Source organism: Mastigoproctus giganteus, chromosome 3 (assembly GCF_048544385.1).
Source record: "Mastigoproctus giganteus isolate SK-2022 chromosome 3, ASM4854438v1, whole genome shotgun sequence".
Taxonomy (NCBI): Eukaryota; Metazoa; Arthropoda; class Arachnida; order Uropygi; family Thelyphonidae; genus Mastigoproctus; species Mastigoproctus giganteus.
In genome coordinates, this window is record NC_143577.1 from 49,046,576 (window position 1) to 49,062,241 (window position 15,666).

A 15,666-nucleotide genomic window follows, 5' to 3' on the forward strand; every position below is an offset into this window, starting at 1 on the left:
CCTTTTGGTATTCGTCTCCAAGAGCTACTCAAAGAACTTAATATGAAGGTAGACAAGGTTGCCCAAACACCAAAGCAACCCTTTCCACCCTGGCATGCTCATGTCCCGGCATGTGACTTGTCCCTTAGAAATTGGGGAAAGTCGGACACTCCATCGTCGGTCTACCTGCAGCTTTATTCAGCACACCGAGCCGAACATTCTGACTTCGCGCCAGTTTACACAGATGGCTCGAAGTTGGAATCATATGTGGGATCTGCTGCTGTCTTTACAGACAGCTCTACATCAGAGCAGATTCCCTCTGAATGCAGTATATTTACTGCAGAGCTGCATGCTATAGAGTTAGCCTTGGATCACATTAGTAAATGCCAATACCAACGGTTCATTTTATATTCTGACTCTCTCAGTGTGTTACAGGCTTTAATATCTGTGAGATATAATCCTCATCCGGTTCTGTCTAGCATTCAGCAGAAGATTCACTTCCTTCGAGAACGTGAATATGATATCCGCTTCTGCTGGATTCCCAGCCACATTGGGATTAGGGGAAATGATTTGGCTGACACCGCAGCCAAATCAGCAATCCCCAATAATAATCGCTGCCTGTCAGTCCCCTATACAGACTACAGGCAAATAATACACCAAAACATACACTCCCAATGGCAGGACTCGTGGAATAGACAGACTGGGAATAAACTATATTGTATAAAGCCTGTAATTGAACCGTGGCAGTCTAGTCTGCGCAGGAATCGTAAGGAGGAAGTTGTTCTTGCCCGGACCCGCATAGGACATAGTCATTTGACACATTCGTTTTTGCTGAGGGCTGATGACCCTCCTATGTGTGAGTCCTGTGGCACAATCTTAACAATCAGACACATTTTAGTTGACTGTACCAGTTTTAGAAATGCTCGTTTTACCGCTTTTAACCATCTGACTGAGCCGTATACACTCAGTCAGATTTTATCCGACAATGACCATGTGTCTGCTATTTTTAATTTCCTAAAATTAGTAAACCTTTTTACTCATATTTAAAAAATCTTATTATTTTAAGACATTATGTTACAGTTTATACTTGTTTTTATAATCTGACGTAGTGACCTAATTCAGTAGGTCACTGAAAGTATTTACTTTTTATGACAAGGGTTTGGCGCATTATAGCCATTTTTTTTTGGCCTGTCCGACTCTCATTTGGCCCACCACTCTGACTGGGCAGTACTGCATCTCTTTCTTACCAGTCCCTCATGCTCGAGCCATTGAGCGTATAAGTTGGCTGCTCGCACTGCACAGTGCTTCATTGGATGATCCCAGTGGCACTGGAATTGACCGTCTTCTTCCAACCACAACGAATCCTTATCAGGGCAGAAGAAGTCCCTGATATCTGCAACAGTCTTAAATGCAAGAATTTCCCAAAGGTAGCGTGCCCTTTCCTCCCCTTCAGTAAAGATCACCTGGTAAGCTCTGGTGATCACTCTAATCCATGATCCGAAATAGGGTGCTGGGAAAACTCCTTGCTTTAGAACAGAAGCTATATATTGGCCATCCCAAGCAATTATAGCAATCTCCTCTGCTGAGAATGCACCTTCAGTGTCTCGACAGAACTGCACGTTGATGAAAGCCCAATTGTGAAAAGGAATTGGGAATGGCGTGAAAGGACTGCGTGAAAGGACTGCGTGTTGATGTCATCTGAGACAGGGAGGATCGAATCAGGGCCGGTTGAAAGGAGTGCTCCACCATTCCCTTTCAGGAATGGTGGAGCACTCCACCATTCCTGAGCAGGAGTGCTGCACTTCATCCCTTTGATTAAGGAAATCTCCAGTTTTACTGTTGTCTGGTGTGCAGTGAGGGAAGAACCTTCTACAGAGGCTTTGATCTCCCGCCTTTCGTTTCAATGATTGGGCATGGTTCATTCCCCTACACTTCTGCCAGCGCTTGATGAGCTGTTGCGGGGAAGCACTAATTCTGCCCTGTAGAAATCCCGATGGGTATCCATTGAGGGGGGGAGAAATGATTCCCAGCTGACTGGATACTGGGGTTTACGGCACTCTCTTACCCTCTTTAACTTCGTCTTGGTCGAAGCCTTCGTTGACCATTACTTCCCACCACCAACGTAAAGGAGCGAGGAGGAAGGACCAAAGCTTGTTCATAATCCTCCAGATGTTTTCAGGAAGCATAGTTGGAGTGGCTATGAATAGGAAGAGAAAGATAGTAAGAGTAGAAAATAATTCCATTTACTCTTTCTTTCTCTCTTCATTCTTCCCTTTCAGATGAAAGATTTACTTCATTTGCATGCTTTTTCTCTTTTGTTTTTTTTTTTTCAAAACTAAAGGAGAGGGGAATCTTATGTCATTTACTCTTATCGTTCACTCTTCTTACTCTCTCTCTCTATCTCAAATATAACTTTCTTGATCCCTTTCCTTTTCAATTATGAATCACTAAATTTATTTCAAAAGCATGTCATGCATGAAGAAACAACAATATTCCCAATAAGAAAAAAATGCAAACCATTCTCATGCATTCATCTCAGGCCAAACTTCATACTTATTTCAGAACGCAGTGTAATCAATCTATAAAGATAGAAAAAGATACTGTCACCCTTATATACCTCTCCTTTTTCCTTTTATTTTAAAACAAAAGAAACACAATAGCGAGTCTTCTCCTCATAAAGCGCTCTTATTCTCCAAAGTTTCGATCTTAAATACATCATCTCCAAGCATCTCTAAGTAAACCTGCTAAATCAAAACCTTTGTCATTGTTTTGTGGATCCAATCTCGAGGCAAGTGGACCTAACATCCACTGTATTGTTCTCTCTACTCTACTCAGCTGTTCTTCTTGATCTGCGTTTCCTTGTTCTTCAATATTTTGATCTGGAGAATCATCTCTCTGCATCTCTGTTTCACTGGTGGGATTACTCGGTTCTGTTTCCACTCTTCTAACGGAAGCTGTCAAGGGTACTATCGCTTCATTTTGTGATGGGGAAGTAATAGTTACCACATGTGGGGTATGAGTCACATGACTGCGCAAATTATAACCATGGCACTGGGGTTGGCATACGGGCGGTTTTGTCTGACTCACAGACTGCTCTATCTCTGATTGCCAATTCTGATTCTTATTTGGGGGAGACATCAAAGGAATGGACACTAGAATAGTTACAGTTTTAGTTGGCTGGGTTATCACTGGTCTGCAGTCTGTTGGTGGGATCCAATCACACTCTTCCACTACGGGATCATCAAAGATCCAGGTTTCTTTTGGCACTGTCTCTGTACACGTTTGATCTGGAAGTTCAATATCTTCTGATTCCTCTAGTCTAAGTTCGGGAAAAATTTTCCAATCAACTACCTTTGTCAATCAATCTATATGCACAATCTGTTTATCTTTTGGGTTATACAGTCCCCAGGACTGTATAACCCCAGGCTTCTTTAACCAGTGCCTCCATTAATTTTCCAGGAACAGAAGTTAAGCTCACAGGTCTATAATTACTTGTGTCAGCCTTTGATCCTCCTTTGTGAATTGGGGTCACGTTTGCACATTTCCAGTCTATGGGTACCTCCCCTGAGTCCAAGGAAGCTCTCATAATTATGGCTAAGGGTTTGCTTACTTCCTTTGCTGCCTCCTTTAATATAACTGGATAGATCCCATCCACCCCGGGTGCCTTTCTTGTGTTTATCTTCAACAGTTTCTCCTCCACGTTACTCCCAATTATTTGAAGATTCTGTAGCTTACTGCTAGAGTTGAATACACCTCTGGCATTCCCCTTGTTGAATAACTCCTCATGTGTGAATGTCGATGCAAAATAATCATTTAGTTTGTTAGCTACCTGAGCAGGATCATCAACAGTTGACCCATCAATATCAAGTGGACCAATCTGATTCATCCCCTTTCTTCTAGAGTTTACATAAGTAAAGAACTCTTTGCTGTTTTTCTTTGCATCCCTTGCCAAGGATTTCTCGTAATCTGCCTTCGCCTGCCTAACCTCCTTTGTAACTTGGTTGCATATCAACTTGTATCTATCATAGGCTTCTGTGTCATGTGTTAATTTGTAAGTATCCCATGCATTTTTCTTCTCTGCCATATGCCTCATTAGTTCATCTGACATCCATTTTGGCCTAAACCTTGAACAATATTTCTTAGTTGGTATGTAAAGCCTAGTAGCTTCCAAGATAAGTTCTTTGAATGCTTCCCATTTTGAATTTGCTGTTGGTAACATCATCAGTTGGTCCCACTGTATAGAATTTAAATACTGTCCACGATGTTCGTCCGATCCGATCGAGTAACAATCTCTTGCTGTGAGTCAGTCGGACTCATAAAGATGGAATAATGTTTCAACTGCTGTTTTCCCTAGCATGGTGTCAACGGGCGTATGATAAAAAAAGAAACAGCATTCTACACAGAGTGAATATCACACTAAAGTACGATAGTGGCAAAAAGTATAAGGTAACTTTGTGAAGTAATAGCCCTCAAACGCAAACGAAAATAAAAATGAAGACATTTTTACCCTATATCTATTTTCTTCTATAATTGGTTAGATCCTATCCACTGCGGGTGCCAGCAGGGATCTTGTGGCTAAATGCAGAGGAACAGCAGACCAACACAACCCAACACTACACTTTGCAGACCAACACCAAAACTTACACTGTCTCTGGCATTTACAGTTTGTACTGCGACAACAGAGTATACTACATAGTTTTATGGGAGAACCCCAGTTCCTCTTCTCAGTAAACACTGTCCTTTATGTACACATTGTACTTCCCATATTCAATTTCTGCATCCTTTATTTCTGTGATATCCTCATTTAAATACTTGACCAGCACTTCAAATTCATCAAATTTTTTTATTGTGCTTCGATCATTGGTGTGTATTCCAGTATATATGCTCATATTCTTACTGTTAGTTTCCCTAATGCAGCCCATGTATTTACCTCTTCCATGATGACTCACAGCAGGCCTTAAATTCCCCAGCACCTTGACTCACAGCAGGCCTTAAATTCCCCAGCACCTTGCTTTCCAGGCTGCTGCACATTACATGGGATGATTAAAATTATTTAATCATCGATATCAAGTGACCAGTCTGATTCATCCCCTTCCTTCTAGAGTTTGCATAAATAAAGAACTCTTTGCTGTTTTTCTTGTAATCTGCCTTCGCCTGCCTAACCTCCTTTATAACTTGGTTACAGATCAACTTGTATCTATCATAAGCTTCTGTGTGACGTGTTAATTTATATGTATCCCTTGCCTTTTTCTTCTCTGCCATATGTCTCATTAGTTCATCTGACATCCATTTAGGCCTAAACCTTGAGCAATATTTCTTAGTTGGTATATAAAGCCTAGTAGCTTCCAAGATAAGTTCTTTGAATGCTTCCCATTTTGAATTTGCTGTTGGTAACATCATCAGTTGATCCCACTGTATAGAATTTAAATACTGTCTGAGATCATCGTAGTCGCCTTTACGAAAGCAGTAACCTTTCCCTTTACCCCTGATGGTAGTTACCTCTTTGAGTAAATCCCACTTCAGCACACTGTGATCACTGCCACCTAGTGGTTCCTTTATCTGCAGATTCTTAATGCATGAAGAATCCCTACTGATAATCAAATCAAGAGTATTACTCCCTCTAGTTGCCTCCCGAACATGCTGATGTAGAAAACAATCATCCAATAAATCCACAAAAGCCTTGCTAGTGTGTGAGTGACCAACCCACAAATTCCAATAAATATCTGGGAAATTAAAATCCCCCATTATAAGACTCTCTGATGTACTGGCCCACTCTATTTCCCTGTACAGTTTCTTATTATACTCATCAGAGTCATTAGGCCTATAGCACACTCCTACTCTCAATTTTGATCTCCCAATGTTTATGTCACACCAAACTGACTCGACACTGCACTGTCCAGCTATGTCGACTGACTTCACTTCCTTGGATTTTATGTGTTTCTTAACTAATAGCATAACCCTCCTACTTTTCTGTCCTGTCTATCCTTTTTGTAGACGTTGTACTCCCCAAATTCCAGTTCTGCATTCCTTATATCTGTGTGACACCACGTCTCTGATATCCCAACAATATCCGCCTTTGATGCTTTGAGCAATACCTCAAATTCATCAAATTTATTTACCAAACTCTTAGCATTGTGTACACACAAGTATACATGCACCTGTTTCTATTCTTAGCTACCCTAACACAACCCATGTGTTTACTTGTACCGCAATGACTCCCAGCAGTCTCTGAAATATCCTGCATCTTGTTTTTCAGGCTTCTACTCATTCCAATAGGAGCAGTGCAAGAATCACTTTCACCTCTGCCAGTGGCTACTGTTAATCTACTAGTCTTTGTATCCCCCCAAGCTAGCAGTTTTCCGACCCACCTAACACTGCCTCGATAGCATCAGCAAATATTCTTGCACCCTCTCTATTTAAGTGTATCCCATCCCTGTAGAAGCAGTCTCTCCTGTTAACAAGTACAGTCCAGGATGAAAAAAATTCTACCCCTTGAGCTTTGCACAGTCTTTCTAGGGCCGAATTGATCGACAAGCGCTCACCATATACTCCCTCCTATCGTGTCTGGGCAGAATTGCAGACACTTTCAAATTCAACTCTAATTCACTGCTTTTTTTCAACAGTGACCTGTACTTATGAGAAATCTTTTTCAAAGGACACAAAGGAAAAACAGCAAAGAGTTCTTTTCTTATGTAAACTCTCTCGAAGAAAGGGGATGAAGCAGATTGGTCCACTTAACATAGATGGTTCAACTATTGGTGATCCTGCTCAAGCAGTTGATAAACTGAATGAGTATTTTGCATCTATATTCACACATGAGGAGTTATTCAAGGAGGGAAATGCCAGAAGTTTATCAAACTCTAACAGGGAGCTAAATGATTTTGTAATAACTGAGAGCAACGTGGAAAAGAAATTGTTGTTGATGTGAAACATAAAAAAAGGCACCTGGGGTAGACGGAATCTATCCAGTTATAATGAAGGAGTCAGCAAGGGAAGTAAGCAAATTCTTAGTCATAATTATGATAGCAGCCTTAGAGTCAGGGAGCATGGACTGGAGATGCTCCCTGATTTCCAGTCCATGTACTGGAGATGTGCAAATTTATCCCCAATTCACAAAGGAGGTTCAAAGGATGACACAAATAATTATAGACCTGTTAGTTTAAATTCTGTTCCAGGGAAAATAATGGAGTCACTGGAATAAAGACAGTTTGCTGCTGCAACAGGATCTAGAAAAGTTGGGCAGATGGGCCGAGAAGTGGAAACTGAAGTTTAACATTGACAAATGCAGAGTACTCCATATGGGTAGCAGTAACCCAAGAAAAATGTACCAACTGTGTGGTACTACACTCAGGGATGTGGAGAATGAAAAAGACCTGGGGTAATTGTGCAGTCAGATATGAAGTTCTCTGAGCAGTGCAGACAGGTTGCCAGAGCAGGTCATGGAGTTTTGTCAATGATATATAGGAATTTTGCTAGCAGAGACAAGGAGGTGATTATTCCTTTGTATAAGGCAATGGTCAGGCCACACCTTGGGTACAGTATACAGGTCTCGAGGGCTCATTTTAGCTTGGGCAGAGACACTGACTAATAGATTAACAGTAGCCACTGTCTATCCAGTTATATTAAAGGTGGCAGCAAAGGAAGTAAACAAACCCTTAGCCATGATTATGAGAGCTTCCTTGGACTCAGGGGAGGTACCCACAGACTGGAGATGTGCAAATGTGACCCCAATTCACAAAGGAGGATCAAAGGCTAACACAAGTAATTATAGACCTGTGAGTTTAACTTCTGTTCCAGCAAAATTAATGTAGGCACTGGTTACAGAAGCACTGAAGGATCATCTAGACAAGACTTCAGTTATAACACGGACACAGCATGGTTTTGTTAGGGGGAAGTCTTGCCTGACCAATTTGATTGGATACTATGATGCAGACACAAAAGAACTAGATGCAGGGAATAACTTTGATATTATATACTTGGATCTTAGAAAGGCTTTTGATACTGCTGCACAAAGTGGAGCAGTGTGGCATTGGAGGCAAATTGCTGCTATGGATAAAGGGGTGGTTGAGAGGAAGAAGACAGAGTGGTAATCAGTGGACACTGCTCATCGTGGACTAATGTTATTAGTGGAGTCCCTCAGGGTTCCGTGTTGAGTCCATTATTGTTTTTTGTATTTATAAATGATATTGATGATGGTATATCAAGCTTAATGTCCATGTTTGCAGACTATATTAAGTTTGCAGACTATACAAAGGTTGGCAGGGTTGTCAAGGACACTAATGACACCATGCTGCTGCAACAGGATCTGGAAAGGTTGAGCTGATGGGCTGAGAGGTGGCAAATGAAGTTTAACATTGACAAATGTAAAGTACTACATATGGGAAACAGCAACCCCAGAGCAACTTATCAACTCTGTGGTACTACACTGACAGTAGTAGAGAATGAAAAGGACCTGGGGGTAATTGTGCAGGCAGATATGAAGTTCTCTGAGCAGTGCAGATGGGCTACAAGAGTAGCTCATAGTGTCTTGTCAATGATATACAGCAATTTTTTCAGCAGGGATAAGGAGGTGATTATTCCCTTGTATAAGGCAATGGTCAGGCCACACCTAGAGTACTGTGTACAGGTCTGGAGGCCTCATTTCAAGAAGGATGTAGAGCTGCTGGAACGAGTACAGAGAAGGGCAACAAGATTACTGAATGGAACAAATTGTTGCTCTTATGAAGAAAGGCTTAAGTTTTGCAAATTACAGCGTCTGGAGACTAGGCACCAGCGAGGTGATCTGATAGAGGTGTATAAAGCCTTGAATGGTTTAAGCATGCTCAATGCTTCCTCTTTCTCAGAATAATCACCTGAGAGGGCATAAATTCAAATTGAGGAAAGACAGATGTATGATAGACGTGCGGAAATTGGTCTTTAGCCAGCGGATAGTTAGTTGGTGGAACAGACTTCCATCCCTTGTCATGGAAGTTGATAGCCTAAATAAATTTAAGGCTCAGCTGGACAGGTATTTCGAACGAACGGAGGGGTGAAGTGGAAGTGGTTTTTTTTTTTTTTTTTTTGGCTGATTCTGCATAAGCTTGGTTTCTTGCATCATATGCCTCTACTAATGCTAATCTGCCTTCACCTACCTAACCTCCTTTGTGACTTGATTTCAGACTAGCTTATATCTGCCATAGGTTTCTGTGTTGCCTGATAATTTATATGCATCCTTTGCATTTTACTTCTCTACGACAAGCCTCATTAATTCATCTAATATCCATTTAGGCCTGAACCTTGAACAGTATTTCTTAGTTTGTATGAAAAGCCTAGTAGCCTCCAAGATTAAGTCCCTGAAGGCTTGCCATTTAGAATTCACCGTTGGTCACATCATCAGTTGAGACCATTTAGTGCTTTAGTAATTCATTTAGTGCATCCAGTTGACCTTGTGTCACCTGGATGCACTTCCTTATATTTTTTGCGTTTCTTAACTAACAGCATAACCTCTCCTCCCTTCCTCCCCTGTGTGTCCTTTCTGTACACATTATACTCCCCAAATTCACATTCTGCACTGCTTATATCTGTGTAATACCATGTCTCTGATACCCCAACAATATCTGACTTTGATGTCTTGATCAACACTTCAAATTCACCAATTTTATTTACTATACTTCTAGCATTAGTGTATATGCACTTGTTCTAACTCTTACTTACCTTAACACAGCCCATGTATTTACTTGTTCCATGATGACTTCCACCAGCTCTTGCAGTCCCCAGCAACTTGCTCTCTAGGCTGCTGCCCATTATAATAGAAGCAGTGCAAGAATCACTTTCGCCTCTTGCTGTGGCTACTGTCAATCTTTTAGTCTGTGAATCCCCCCAATCTAGCAGTTTTCCAACCCACCTTACACTGCCTCAATAGAGTTTTAAATGGATTGAGTAAATTAATTGCTAATGGCATCATTATTCTCTCTCTCAGACAACACACATAAGAGGATCATAAACTTAAATTTAAAAAATATATCTGCAGGATAGATTCGTGAAAATTTGCTTTCAGACATTGTTTCTTTGTTTGTTATTTGGTTTTTAGGAGCATTAGCAACTAAGGCCATATTGCTCTGGGATATGCGGTGGTCATTTCTTAGCATTAGCATTAGTAGAGGCATTTGATGCAAGAAAGCAAGCTTATGCAGCATCAGCCAAAAAAAAAAAAAAAAACCACTTCCACTTCACCCCTCTGTTCGTTCAAAATACCTGTCCAGCTGAGCCTTAAACTTATTTAGGCTATCAACTTCCACGACAAGGGATGGAAGTCTATTCCACCAACCAACCACCCGCTGGCTAAAGGCAAATTTCCGCACGTCTATCCTACATCTGTCTTTCCTCAATTTGAATTTATGCCCTCTCAGGTGATTATACTGACCGAGAGGAAGAATCCCATCAGCATTGGGCATGCTCAAACCATTCAAGGCTTTATACACCTCTATCAGATCACCTCGCTGGTGCCTAGTCTCCAGACACTGTAATTTGCAAAACTTAAGCCTTTCTTCGTAAGAGCACCCCTTTGTTCATTTCACTAATCTTGTTGCCCTTCTCTGTACTCGTTCCAGCAGCTCTACATCCTTCTTGAAATGAGGCCTTCAGACCTGTATACAGTACTCTAGGTGTGGCCTGACCATTGCCTTATACAAGGGAATAATCACCTCCTTATCCCTGCTAGAAAAATTCCTATATATCATTGACAATACACCATGACCTACTCTTGCAGCCCGTCTGCACTGTTCAGAGAACTTCATATCTGCCTGCACAACCACCCCCAGGTCCCTTTCATTCTCTACCACTGTCAGTGTAGTACCACAGAGTTGATACATTGCTCTGGGGGTTGCTGTTTCCCATGTGTAGTACTTTACATTTGTCAATGTTAAACTTACATTTCTCAATGTTAAACTTACATTTGTCAATGTTAAACTCAGCCCATCTGCTCAACCTTTCCAGATCCTGTTGCAGCAGCATAGTGTCAGTAGTGTCCTTGACAACCCTGCCTACCTTTGTATCGTCTGCAAACTTCGACATTAAGCTTGATATACCATCATCAATATCATTTATAAATACAGAAAACAATAATGGACCCAACACTGAGCCCTGCGGGACTCCACTAATAATATTAGTCCACGACGAGCAGTGTCCATTGATTACTATTCTCTGTCTTCTCCCAAACAACCATCCCTTTATCTATAGCAGCAATTTGACTCCAATGTCACACTGCTCCAATTTGTGCATCAGTTTTCTATGTGCAACAGTATCAAAGGCCTTTCTAAGATCCAAATATATTATATCAAAGTTGTTCTCTCCATCCAGTTCTTTTGTGACTGCATCATAGTATCCAATCAATTTGGTCAGGCAAGACTTCCCCTTAACAAAACCATGCTGTGTCCGTGCTACAACTGAAGTCTTGTCTAGATAATCCTGCAGTGCTTCTTTAACCAGTGCCTCCATTAATTTCCCTGGAACAGAAGTTAAACTATCAGGTGTGTAATTACTTGTGTCTCCCTTTGATCCTCCTTTGTGGATTGGGGTCACATTTGCACATCTCCAATCCATGGGTACCTCTCCTGAGTCCAGAGAAGCTCTAATAATTATGGCTAACAGTTTGCTTACTTCCTTTGCTGCCTCCTTTAATATAACTGGAAAGATTCCATCCACCCCAGGTGCCTTTCTTATGTTTATCTTCAACAATTTCTCCTCCACTTTACTCTTAGTTTTTACAAGACTATCTAGCTGACTGCCATAGCTGAATACACCTCTGGCATTCCCCTCCCAGAATAATTGCTCATGTGTGAATGTAGATGCAAAATATTCATTTAGTTTGTTAGCTACCTGAGCAGGTTCATCAACAGTTGACCCATCGATATCAAGTGGACCAATCTGATTCATCCCCTTCCTTCTAGAGTTTACATAAGTAAAGAACTCTTTGCTGTTTTTCTTTGCATGTTTTGCCAAAGATTTCTCGTAATCTGCCTTCGCCTGCCTAACCTCCTTTGTGTAACTTGGTTAAAGACCAGCTTATATCTATCATAGGCTTCTGTGTTAATTTATATGTATCCATGCATTTTTCTTCTCTGTCACATGTCTAATTAGTTCATCTGACATCCATTCAAGTGTAAATCTTGAACAATATTTCTTTGTTGGTATGAAAAGCCTAGTAGCTTCCAAGATTAATTCTTTGAATGCTTCCCATTTTGAATTTGCTGTTGGTAACATCATCAGTTGGTCCCACTGTATAGAATTTTAATACTGTCTCAGACCTCCATAGTCACCTGTACGAAAGCAAAAACCCTTCCCTTTACCCTTCATGGTAGTTACCTCTTTGAGTAAATCCCACTTCAGCACACTGTGATCACTGCCACCTAGTAGTTTCTTTTTTCTGCAAATTCTTGATGCATGAAGAATCACTACTGATAATCAGATCAAGAGTATTACTCCCTCTTGTTGTCTCCCAAACATGCTGCTGTAGAAAACAATCATTCAATAAATTCACAAAAGCCGTGCTAGTGTGTGAGTGACCAACCCATAAATTCCAGTCAATATCTGGGAAATTAAAATCCCCCATTTAAGACACTGATTTACTGGCCCACTCTATTTCTCTACACAATTGCTCATTATACTCATCAGATTCATTTGGCCTATAACACACACCTACTCTCATTTTTCCTTTCCCAATCATCAACAGTTGACTTATATCCAGTACTTTAGTCACATCAAACACACTCAACATTGCATTGTCCACCAACATCAATTGGATGCACTTCCTTAGATTTTATGTGTTTCTTAACTAACAGCATAACCCTCCTACTTTTCTGTCCTGTCTATCCTTTCTGTACACATTGTACTCCCCAAATTCCAGTTCTGCACTGCTTATGTCTGTGTGACACCATGTATCTGATATGCCAACAATATCTGCCTTTGATGTCTTGACTAGCACTTCAAGCTCATCGAATTTATTAACTATACTCCTAGCATTTGGTGTACATACAAGTATACATGCACCTGTTTCTACTCTTAGTTACACTAACACAGCCCATGTATTTACTTGTTCCACTATGATTCCCAGCAGTCCTGGAAATCCCCATTGCTTTCCAAGCTGCTGCTCAATTGCATTTCGATAGAAGTAGTGCAAGAATCACTTACCTCTGCCGGTGGCTACTGTTAATCTATTAATCTGTGTGTCCCCCGCAAGCTAGCAGTTTTCCGACCCACCTAACTCTGCCTCAATAGCATCAGCAAATATTCTTGCACCCTCTCTATTTAAGTGTATCCCATCCCTGTAGAAGCAGTCTCTCCTGTTAACAAGCACAGACCAAGCTGAGAAAAATTCTACCCCTTGAGCCTTGCACAGTCTCTCCAGGGCTGAATTGATCGACAAGGCTCTCATCATATACTCCCTGCTATCATGTCTGGGTAGAATTGCAGACACTTTCAAATTCAAGCCTAACTCACGGCTTTTTTTTTTTTTTCTTTTTTCAATTAGACAAATTACTAGAAGGGATCTTCAGATGAAGTGGATTTTTTTTTTTTTTTGGCTGATGCCTGTATAAGCTTATAAGCTTGCTTCCTTGTATCATTTTACCTTATACTAATACTATAACCTGCTTTGTTCAGAAAGAAAATATAAACAAATCCTTTGTCACTGAAATCTGCTAATATAATCAAACAATACACAGTCTTTAAGAGGATTATCAACAGCAGGCAGCTAATATGAGGGTTATAAAACAACAAAGAGCCATTAGGGGGCTGGTCAAAATTGTTAAACCTCAGCAATCAAGAAAAATGAATAATTTGCCCTAAAGAAACTATTTGATTGTTTTACTATCAGAAAAGAATTTAAAAAATGATATCAAATTATATGTGGGATTTTGTTTGTATTATGACTACCACTATACAAAATTTACATTTCTGTTATTTCCTTTTTAAAGATTCGAGGGCGATATGGACCAAATCTCTCAAAGTTACAGGCAGGACATCTAATAGGAATCAAAATTAATGCAGAGAATAAGCTTCATTTGTATGTCAATGGTGTTGATCAAGGAGTAGCTGCTGAAGATATTTCAGTACCTTGCTTTGGTCTTGTAGATATATACGGACAGTGTGAGCAGGTAAGGAAAAATATTTCCCATATCTTTTTGCTCTTGTGTGTTTCAAAATGCTGTTTACTAACCAAATTACTGCATATAGGATATTTTCTTTTTATAGTAATGTATATTTAACTTTGGGTGATCTGAATCTATGTCAGGTTTACACAGGTAGTTTCAAAAAGGATTTCTAATTCAAAATGATTATACATAGTAAGACCATCTTTGAACTGTATGACAACCTCAGCCCTCCTGACCATACTTTCTACCATCCCAGTAGGTTGATTGAAAATTCACTTCTATTCCTCCCAAATACCTGAGCTGGTTTCAAAGGAGGCCTTTTTGGCTGCAGCCTAATCTAGCATTCTGGTATGTCCCATAGGTGTGCACTGGGGTTGAGGTTTGCACTCTGAGCTGGTCAGTCTAATTTTTCAATGGCATTATGCACACATTAGTTGTGTTATTGGCTTTCACAATCTCTCTCTCTAAGATGTTGGCAAGTGGCAGTCTCATTGAACAAATATATTCGTGAATGCTTGTCCTTGTTGATTGTAGCAGGTTTGGGTTAGGACTTAAGTAATGACTTAATTTCGTTAATTTCAGTAATATCTTGTAAATTTAATTCCTATAATTTTGTTTAGTTATTTTTATAATATTTTTAAACAAGCGTTACCTTTTGTAAATTATACCTTGAAAGAAATAGTGCCTTTGTATTTTGGTGGCTTAATTTCATTGGTGGCTTAATTTCTGTAATATTTTGCTAATGTAACTACTATAATATTTTGTAAAATTATTTTTATAATATTTTAATACCTTAATAATGCTACACGATTGCTACACAATTCATTTCAAAATGCTTCACCATAGGATATCATGAATAAATCAGAATGGCCGATGAGCTTTTGACTTAGAGACGATTTCACTGTGTCAAGAGTTTGTCATTTGGGCAGCCTGTGTCATGTATTCAAAGGCCAATCATATATAATCCAAGTTTCATCTGATGACTGTCTTCCGTGCACTAGATGCAAGGAGTGTGCGGAACTTAAAACTAAAACTTGGTGCATTGTTAGCTAAAAATGAATCACTGAAAAAACAAGTAGATGCTATAGAGACAAATAAAACTGAGGATTCATTAGGGATTCAACTGTATAGTGATCCAAAGTTGCTTTAACTGCCATAAATATGGTCACATTGCCAGAGACTGCACTCAGAAAGAACCTGTCTGTGGTCACTGTGCAGTCACTGGCCACGATTACAAAAATTGCAAAAATAAGTCTCAGCAGCCAAAATGTGCTACCTGCAAGGCAGCACGGCTGACTGACTATACACATAGTATCAGGGATGATAAATGCCCCAGTTATAAAAAAATGGCAAAACTTATACAATCTAGGACCAACTATGGGCCAGGTTGAAAATATAAATGTGACTAGGGCTCTAAATCTTGTCCAATTGAATGCTCAAAGAGCAAGAGCTGTTGTAGATCAGATCAAACTCAAATTGGAAGAAAATAATATAGATATCTTGGTACTCCAGGAGCCCTACGCACATATGGGTAGAGTTCAGGGATACCCAAGAAACT

At 40.1% G+C, this 15,666-nt stretch overlaps 1 protein-coding gene across 1 annotated transcript in view; it reads left to right on the forward strand.

The window, feature by feature from the left end:
- Neurl4 (neuralized E3 ubiquitin protein ligase 4) overlaps positions 1 to 15,666 on the forward strand; it is a 636,447-nt gene that overhangs the window by 523,525 nt on the left and 97,256 nt on the right. Inside the window, exon 20 of the mRNA XM_090369970.1 lies at positions 13,932 to 14,111. Coding sequence (XP_090226096.1) covers positions 13,932 to 14,111 — 180 coding nt within the window. The remainder of the gene's footprint in view (positions 1 to 13,931; positions 14,112 to 15,666) is intronic.